Here is a 10,640-nt window from a genome sequence, read left to right as displayed (position 1 = left end):
TTTCAATTAAAATAATACTAGATGAATTGGTATTTTAAAAGTTCATATTTGTACTTTTATTATACAGCCGTAAAAGTGTGGCACTTTGAATGGTTCTTCTCAGTGAGAGTATGATGTCTGTGACGATCTAACTGGTCTACATCAAGACACGCATATGAACTTGTGGCATCTGAATTAAGCCAACATCTGAATTCTACATCCGACGACAACGTGTGACAAGGAAAACATTGTATCCACAAACTGTGAGATTGTGAAAATCTAAACTAGTACATGTACATGTTTTGTCATAAAATACTTTCTAGTATTCCAAATTCTCTCTGTGCACAGATGATTAAGATTGAAACATTGATAATAATTCAAGAAACCGGTTTAATCTTTATAGTAACAAAAACAAAAGAATGTTACATAACAGTGATCTTTATTTTTGTGTGTATTGTTTATTTTGATTGATGAATAAGACTGATTTAAGTATAAATTTGCGTAACGTGTATATTTCATCTGTGTCCTTAGACGTGTGTGATTCCAGATTCGTGGTTCAAGACATTGCCAAAAGCAATAATCAAGATCAATCTCTTGTTCTTGACATAAGATATATAACATGAATAGCTAGGTAACTCTGGACATACCTGCCTGTGAACCCCATACTTTCGGATTGTGCGACCGATGCTCTAATCAGTGAACTACACATACTATCCATGATAACTGGACTCATGTCTGGTACTTATTGTCATGTATGTTGGTGCTTTGATTCTACAGCGGCATGTTTTATGAAATCATGAGATGGGATTTCCTTATAGATGATAACCTAGGAGTGCATCTTATTGAGGTTAGTTACATTTAAGCCAATTAAATTCTCTCTAATATTTGTGCAAACTATATTAATAACTCTTATTTAGTTTGATACAATTTGTACACAGATTCTATCCTACATAATCTTCCAGCATTTTACAAAAATGTGTTGTATATGGGTTTTAAGAATAACTATTCCACAAAATGTTTTGCAAATACACTTTTCCTAAGAGCATGAAGATTTTGGGAAGTTAAGGTTGGTGTCAACACTGAAACGTTTGCACCTCATTACACATGTTACAGTAATATTGTTGGCCTAAAGTGCATAAAGGTTATTATTTGGAATGAAAAAAAAGAGACTAATCCATCCGCTGCTATCTTGGATTTATGTAATTAAACATACGCAGTTTTGGAGAAAACGATAAAAAGCATGATTTTGACCCAAAATAGTTTTGAACAGCATAACAAACACATTTTTAATTTTGACCAAGTTTAAGAAAAATATATATATATTCTCTCCAAAAATGCATGAAAATGCTAAATTTTGAGAGACAAACTCAACCATATGTGACCCGGCAGCACAAATGAGCCGTAAATTCCCTAAATTGTATTCTGAGTTACGGTGTAAAATGTGTACGAAGGTCATATTCATCGGTAACTTAAGCTGTCCCGACATCCGTCTCATTTCGATAGTCGAAAACTAATCGATAATCCTATTGTTGAAGTGGATAATAAGCTTCTACCTTAGATGGCTATAGAACTTTTAATAGCTCTGGTCTTTGTTTGCTTATATTGCTAAATCCTGTTCAAGTGGTGGGTTACCAGGCATTGTATTTTGTACAGGTATGCATAACCAACAATTAACAATGAGAGAACTTTCTTAAACCTCGTTGACTTGGGGATGATTTGAAATGACCGCCAATTATGACTGTTTGATATTTATTGCCAACAATGTGGAAAAGAGACAAAAAAAAAAAAAACGTAAAAACCTATAATTTTGTTGAAGGAGGAAAGTTTAACAAACCATAACCCCACTTCTGGATATCGTTTGAAGTCAAATGATATACCATTTTTAAGTTCATGATGTTTATTTTTTAAACACGAAATAAAACAAAATTGACCGGGGAAGAATTTACGGCTCATTCGCCGTGGACGGTCACATATTACATTTGTACATGGTTAGGAGGAAAAGACCGCAAACTATTTTTCCTGAGGTACTGACTACTCCTATCACCCCAAATCGGAGGTGGGGGTAGAACCAATGGAAAAATAGTTGCTTTATGTTCCCAATATAAACCATTAGTATCTGTTTTACAAGGTGTATCAAAATAATTGGTACCCTTCTTCCAAGTTCATCATTGGATCCTCTTAAAATGACAACTTTGTATAGTTTTATGTCCTTTCAATGCACAAACCTACAGTTAAGGTGGATGTTATGCGTACTCACTGGATATTGATGGGTACCAATCATTTTTGATATACACTGTATTACCTCAGCATTGCCCATGTGGATAAGTAAGGTTGTATGGGACAATGGTCCTCGTCGTTGGGCGATAGCTCCTGAATATTTATGATGTATAATAAAAACAATATATATACTGAAGTAGTAAATGTAGTTAATTTTCCGTTGTCATAATGTTTATAATATTTTTCTATTTACAGGCGAATATGTCTCCAAATTTAGTGCCACTGAACGAACGCTTTCATGCATTTAAACAGCATGTTGCATTCAATTGTTTCAATGTTGCTTTATTAACTGATGTTAGGAAACACGGGACTATCAGCAGGTAATTAAAAAATGTCATCTGCTTCCTTACGAAAAAAGTGTTCAAGATTAATTTTTTTGAAAACTCTATCCTCGATTAATCTTCTAGGAATAAAGAGTATGATTACATTTTTTTCTATTCGATTCATTATTGCGCCCTCCAGAGTATTCTGCTCTAATTAAGGAATCGTTTTTATTTGCTTTAATGAATTGATTGATTATCTTTTCAGTTTCTTAAGAAGTATTAGAGATTCCGACATCAATGACCACATATCGATTTGCGTCTCGTCAAAGTGTAACGGATGTATAGAAGAGGTAAGTCAAAGAAATATGTATTCTCAAATTTAGCCCAGTTTGGGAGTGTTTTTTTTTTCTGCTTAAATTTCAAAGTCAATAGTAAGGGATCGGATAGCAACATTTTCATAGTATTTTTGTGGGACATGAGAGCACATCTGACACATCAAAATGTATTCTGAATAGGAGGGATGTCCTTCTGCTATTCAATAATTTAGATTTTTTTGAAATTCACAAATTTTATGGGAAATTATTAAAAATTGCAATTTTTGACATTTACCAGTCCTCGAAGTAAAGTAAACTTTATAAATCTAATGATATGTACTTAAAGTGTATGTAGCTTGGAGGAAAAGCCACCCATTCTATGAAAATGTTCACCTTTGTTATGGTAGATATACATTTTAGGTATTTTGAAGGGATGTATAAAGATCAAATTTTTCAAATGAGGGACTACTTTTTCCCTCAGCTACATACACTTAAAGCACATATCGTTAGATTTATAAATTTTACTTCGATGACCGTTAAATATCAAAAATATCAAAAATATTAATTTTTAATAATTTGCCATTAACTTCTTTTTCTTTGTATTCAGAATGCAATTTGGGATGTCTGATGTACTCTCATGTCCCACTAAAAATATTGTGCAAACGTTGCTATCCGATTTTTAATATAAATTATGCATATCATTTTTAAAATATGGTTTTGTGTGTTACTTTCCTTTTGTTTTTATTGTTCTTTTCTGACAGGGTTGTTCTGTTTGTACGCATTGTATGTCAAGAGAGGCAATATATATAATAAAACTAGCATATGCAGAACATATCAATCGACAAAATATGAGACGGGTGTATCCAGAAGAAACGGTATGTCTTTTATTGTCATCTTTACAATTACATGTCCTGGCGCATTTAGACAGAAGTCCAGTAATGACTTCGTAATCAAGTGTAATACAGCCCGTGCACGAACTTGGTATACTCTTACACTCAAGGTACACAACGACATATGTTGGGCTCGCGCCTTCGCCGCTCTATAACATGCCTTTTGTCCTTGCACCTTCATCATTCCAAGAGGGAAATAATCACTTCGATACAAGATGTTCTTGATAGACGTGAAAAAAATGTGTTATCGTCAGTGGCACTCGATCCTAGTGGTCACTACTATTATCAGGAGTTCCAAAAGGTTCAGACTTAGGTCCAACCCTCTTTGTATTGTACATCAATGACACAGTGTACACCAACTCAGCAGGTAACCCTCCGTCTAACTTGACAGATCTCAGTACCCTGTGCCATATGATCCAGATTACGATTGGAATAAAGTGAAAATTCTTACATTGGACTAAGCAGTTTCAGATGCTACTAAATGCGATGCTCTCATCAGCGCTTGCAGGATACACGCTGTCATACATAGCATTATAAAGTCACCCATCTTGGTTTTACAATAAAAGGATAGACTGGACGGTTATGTCCTAAGTATTGCATTTAATACTAGCAATACTCTGGTACGGAACCCGTCACCCTGCCCTACACATGTTAACACAAAGGCTGACCCAGGGGCTGACCAGACTCTAGGGCAAACAAAGGTGGAATATGTACTTAGAAGATTTGCATCGTCAAGTTACTTGTTCGTTCACAAAAAAACACGTTGCCCTATGAGCAAACTTTAAGTGTGACACACATGCTGCCACGCTCAAGGTCTAAAGCTCGATTACACTGTGCTTTGTTTTACTCATCACGCGTTATGTTTGTGAACATCTCTTGCCGATACCATCTCTCTGTCTTGGTATCCTGTCATTATTCCGAAAGTCATAATACAGACTTTTCTTAGCCATCGCACCATCCCATTATTTCTGCCAATTTCTGGACACTGCAAGCCCACAGGGATATGACAACAACATCAACCTATCGGTTTTAAGGACCTTCTATACAACACAATCCTCGTTGGACACTTTGAATTTAAAAATAAATGGATCAACTGGAATTAGAGAGTATCGTCTTTGACAAAGAATACATGCACAACAAATTAGACATCATCTAACAGCTGCTGGTGTCAAAGCAAGGAAAAAAACACTCTTGGTATAAATTGTATATATGTTGTCACACTCTGACGTCAAACGGTGTGACACTCTTGATCAGTGGGTATCAACGTTAAATTAGTTATAAAACATACTGTTAAATAAATATGAACCACCAGATTCTCCATATAAATGCTGTTTTTATCTTTTCGATATTTTTTTTCTCCTCAGACAATGGAGGAGGCCATTTCATACAATGCAGAAGAGGATTCGCACCTGTCGCCAAACAACCGACTCACCAGAGCATGGTTTCGTGCAAAATGTGCTGCGGACCCTTATTGGTGCAGCTAGACAACAAACCTTTGATGTTAGTTTTTCCGTTGTTCAGTATTAACTATAAAATGCTAACACGTGTACCCGCGCAATTCACGGTCTACAGGTCACATTATCTCTATACAGAATACTTCTATGTGATCGCAGCCTTACGCTCAGAGTTGTGTGTAGCTTATAAATAAAAAAAAAAACCTTTAAAAGGGTTAAGCAGCGTCAAAGAAAATCTTTGAAAATTTGAAAACTGCGATGATTGTGTGTGTGTGTGTGTGTGTGTGAGGGGGGGGGGGAGAATGGACCAAAGTAATAATATGTTGACACGAATGTTAAGTTTGTTAGGATGGGTTAAAAATGTACACCGTGAGTCCAAGTGTTTAGGGTGTCTGTAACAATTTTGGCATTAGACAGTAAAGGTATGACACCAAAACACAAACGTTAACACATAAATATTAGGCCAAATAAAAAATAAACATGTTTCACGTAACCTCCCACTTCCTTTTTTGAGGTTTCTTCAATTATATATATATTTTTTGAAATTTAGTCATAACTTTTCAAAAATATGTCTAAGAAGTAGAGATATGCTTTCTACATTGCTTTGCTGATAATCAAGAAACACTTTTGGAATGTTTTGTGATAATAAGAGGGGATCTCTCAGAACAACAAATAAAAAGAGGCCTCCTCCTTTTTCCAGGTATTATTGTGTGCGCTAAAACATCTCTAATTATGGCTCTTTACACCGAAAAAAATAAAAAATAAAAAGCCCACTCTTCCTCCTTTTTTTCATAAACTCTTACTTGAAACATGTTTTGTATTTTACTTGGCCTTAAGAGTAAAGACTGACGAGTATTTAGATGTTTACTGTTCTATTTCATTACTTTTTAAACAATTTTGGAACTCAACATATCCGATGTTTAGGATCTTAATACTGTCATATGTTTATTCTTTGTGTTTATGTGTTAACTTTGTGTTTGCTTTGGTGTTTAGGTGTCTTACACTTAGTGTGAATTGGATAGGCCTAAATAAACACTTTTCAGTGTTCAGAAGTGTTATAAAAACTCTAAACACTTGGATTTACAGTTTATGTTCAACGAAATGTTGGGCAATAAATAGGTTTGTGTTTTTATAAACACTGTTTGAAGTTGAAGCAAAGAAGTTAAGCTATATACTGTAAGAACACTTTGGAGTAAAGCACTTGAACACAGAAATTGTACTTCGTATCAGTTTATTTGGTGGAAAAATATAACGTTCAGATGTACATATAAAAAATATTAGTTACTGGCAAAAGTAAGACTGTGTTGAAAGATTACATACAGTATACCAATCACGTAATTGATATACCTCCTGAAGCCCTCATCATGCTCATGAGACACGAAGAGCAATCGTGTCAACTATATGATACACCAATCACGTAATTGATACCCCTTACCATTTCCTGAAACCCTATACCATAAATGAATGTTACTGTGGCCATTACGTAACTCGGAAGATATGATACACCAATCACGTAATTGATATACCTGAACCCCTATACCATAAACAAGTGTTACTGTGTCCATTACGTAACTAGAAAAATCTGCCCAAGCTTATAAAGACATACCATTATATTTTTAGGGAACATAAACTTGTAATCGGGCAAATCAGAGTTTGCTCCTAAATTTATACACACAAAAGACACGCTATAGTTGATAAGCTTTTTCAAGATTCACTAAGTACATAAGTAACTTTGTAAAATGGCGTGTTGTTTCGTTATTAATAGTGCAAACTCTTAAATTCACGGAATAACCCCCTGCATATACCCGTGTACAATTTCCTGAAGCTTTCACCATAAACGAATGTTACTATGCCCATTACGTCACTCGGAAGATCTGCGTAAGTTATAAAAGACATACCATTATATTTTTAGGGAAACATAAAATTGTAATCTGGCAAATCAAGAGTGTTCCTAAATTACACACAAAAGACACGATTATAATTGATTACGCCCTGTCAAGTTTTCACCTGGTTTCACTAAGGGCACTACAGTCACTTTATAAAATGGCGTGTCGTTTTGTTTTTAATCAGAGTATAGTGCAAACTCTTTGAATTCACGACTGAATAATATAATATAACCCCTTCCAAATCTGGTGGTCTCACCTTAGTTAACCTCTACTAAGACTGTTAATACATACTACAAACCGGCCAACCCTTGCACAGACTGTTAAAAAGACAAACTATGCTTATTCTCTTTCTCAGTCATGTACTGCCATACAAAACAAACTCATAAAAATACAGAATGTGCATGGCTAGGCTCATTTGAGCTCGATTATCGTAATGTATTTTGAATGGTGTATCAACGAAAGTTGAGGAATATCACCTAATCGTATGCAAGCCATTTCAGTGAAATTAAATAGGGAAGCATCGCCTGCGGGCGCTGCTTCAACAACCTAAAAGGACTCCGTTTAAACAAGAAATATTTTCTCCGTTTAATAAACAAAGAGCCAAACAGAGAGGATGCCGCCCTCTCACGGTGGAAATTGGTTTAATATTTTTTTTTTCCTTGTTTTTAAAAACGCACCACATTTTTGACTCTTTTGTTTTAAAATGGCAACAATTATTTCAAACTCTTTTGCTTTATTATGTTCTTCACTATTGTACCCTTCTGTTTGAAAGAAGACATATATTTTCATATTCTTGTGTATTACTTAGTAAACTATAAACAAAAGAGTCCGAAATTATGTTGTTACTATTTGTCACGTCGGAACTCGCATTTTTTAAAATATTATTTCTGTAAATGTCCAGCGCCGTCTGATTCACTTGATCATTAAGTTTCAGGCATAGCGCCACACGCGGCCAATATTTTCGTATTTCCTTTGTAAGTTAATCGGACCACCTGGATTTATACCGGGATTTTAAAATCACAATGGAAGTATTGTGACCCGATTTTAACGTGCGCATTGGAAGAGCGTTTTCATTTACTTTCGATATAATTTCTGCGGTGTAAGGACGTTGGTTCATCGCCACCGCCTTGGTGGTTCACCTTTATTAATGGGCGCGGTCACAGTACCTCTGTGAAATTGATTACTCAATTTGGCAATTGCATGCGTAGTATGAGCAATTGAGGTCAATTATGTATTTGACGATGAGTAAAGTTTCCTGGGTTTAGAGGTTAGACCGGCGCGGGTATATTTAGAGACACGTGAAACTGTGATGGCAGTTCTAGACGTGGGTGTTCTCAAGGGACTACCAGAGCGATGCATGCAACGCCGCATAAACTATATCTGAAGTCAACTCCATATTTTCATTTGAGGAACTGGATGGGTCGAGGGTTTTTTTTACCATATCTTCGTTTGCTACTGTTTACCAACGACCGGAATCGCTTTCACCACTTGAACTTCACCTCGTACACAACTTGACGACCCGATCTTCAATTGGAGATAGAACATCATTTTCTACCGGTTTATGAACTTTCGCGATCAGCGTTGGCATTTCTACATCGTCATTTACGCATGAACTCATCGCGAATACATTATCGGTACCAATTCTTCTGATTAGATTCAATTGAACGGCCGTGGGTTTGTGTATGCACCTTTGCGAGGTTGTGTATCATTAAACAGGTTTATACATATTAAATTTTCAAAACACATCTAAATTGCAAGAAACTTGGATTATAAATCGGTCAAATCAATTTATATTAAATTTTGGAATTTCACTTTCAACATGGCGCTTGGTTGAAGCGAACATTGATTGACCGTTACATTTGGAAGCCCTTTTTGATTAATCATACACTTGGACTTTATTGAAATTTATTTTTGATCATTATTATTATTATTAAATTCAAATCTGAGTGTATGGTTTTCAAATTCAAATTTAAATAGAATACTACCGTGTCATATAGTTAATATAACGACTGGTGTTATTGAAATAGATTATTATATTTTTGTACTCGAATTATTTGTATTGGAGTTGGAATCAGATTTAAAAAAAAAAAGAATCTGATACATTTATTAATGATAGATTACGTATACACTTTGTCTGGAGTACTCATTGTATAGATCTAGTGTCTACCGCATCCCAATAACTTGCTTTTGTTTCAGTAATCCGGTCATTGTGATCTTCAATTCGGGTTTTGGTCACAATTTGTGGGGGCTCATCCGGGAGTTTACAAAAGCAGGGGTGCAAGGTTATTCTAGGTTTGTAGACACGAGTGATCCGTACGATGGGTTGGTTCGGACATTGTTATATTGGGTGAAAAATAATAATATTGTACTCCTAATTTATTTATTACATTTTCTCTCTAGGTAGCCTCTTGACACCATCCAGTATCCCGTTCTGCCAATACAGATTTCAAGGCTTGTCTTTGCGGTGTTTCGCTACGGTCTGGTGAGTCCGAATTGCTACAAACGGTAGTAATTCGATTTTAAATTGCATCATTGTCATTTTACTTCACCGTCAAATACAATTGCCTCTTTATAAGCGCATGTTAGCTTAATCTGTTTGCTTTGTTGTGTTTTAATTGGCAGAGGTTATCAGCAGCGTTGAGAGCGCGTATGAAAATTATTCTTTTGAAATATAGCATGGCGGCTGGCGCATTTAAGTTTAATTAAATTTTAGGAGTTCTCTCGTGACAATATAGTTTTTGTTTATCTAGTGTTCATTCTTATTATATTGATATTATGATTGTTTTATGATATTGTTGTAGTGTAAGTCACAGGCCTAATTTTAGATAGGCCTTATTTTGTATATATATTGTATGTTTATTCATGGCCAAGTGCATGACAGTAGAAATGGAAATCGAGAAGCTTGTAGAATTGGGGAAAGAATTGGGTTTGGAAGGTGCTGAGTTAAGAGAATGGATCAAAGTTGAAAGGGTTAATTTAAAGCAGCAGCATGATCGGGAGCGACAAGTTAGAGCTGAAGAGCGCGCTTTTGAAAAGCAGCAGCAAGAGCTACTTTTAGAGCAAGAAAAGCAGCGCATAGAGCAGCAAAAGCAGCGCATGGAACAAGAGCAACAGCGTATAGATCATGACCAAAAAAGGGCAGAAATTGAGCGCCAGCGCGAACGAGAGACAGCAGAAATTGAGGTTCAGAAGGAACGCGAAATGGCAGAAATTGAGCGTCAACGCAAAGAGCAGAAAGTGTCAATTGAAGAAAAGCGCATGCAGTTTGAATTACAATGCAAAAAGGAAGAAACGGGGACGATGGGAGATGTTGACGAAAAGGCTGTGCAGCGCGAAGAACGTAGAGTTACTATGGAAATTCATTTGGAAAATACCAAACTCAAGCGTTTAGAATTGCAAACGGCTAATCCTAATGGTGCGCAAAGTAAAGGTAGCGGCAAATTTGGAAATTATAAAGCGCCAAAATTGCACAAGTTTGATGAGGCTAAAGACAACATGGACGCGTTTATAGTAAGGTTTGAAAGGCATGCAACTTCACAAGGTTGGGACCCACAAGTTTGGGCCCTTAATTTAGGGA

General features: G+C 35.8%; 1 protein-coding gene across 1 annotated transcript; it reads left to right on the top strand.

The window, feature by feature from the left end:
- The first annotated feature begins 762 nt into the window (after positions 1-762).
- On the top strand, positions 763-5,331 carry LOC140149706 (probable tubulin polyglutamylase ttll-15). Its single transcript, XM_072171773.1, has 5 exons — positions 763-826; positions 2,452-2,576; positions 2,785-2,869; positions 3,595-3,708; positions 5,088-5,331. The coding sequence occupies exons 1-5, from the start codon at positions 776-778 to the stop codon at positions 5,205-5,207; spliced, it is 495 nt and encodes a 164-aa protein (XP_072027874.1). The 5' UTR covers positions 763-775; the 3' UTR covers positions 5,208-5,331.
- The last annotated feature ends 5,309 nt before the right edge of the window (positions 5,332-10,640 follow it).

Source organism: Amphiura filiformis, chromosome 4 (genome assembly GCF_039555335.1).
Source record: "Amphiura filiformis chromosome 4, Afil_fr2py, whole genome shotgun sequence".
NCBI lineage: Eukaryota > Metazoa > Echinodermata > Ophiuroidea > Amphilepidida > Amphiuridae > Amphiura > Amphiura filiformis.
This window is presented reverse-complemented; position numbering and strand designations above follow the sequence as displayed.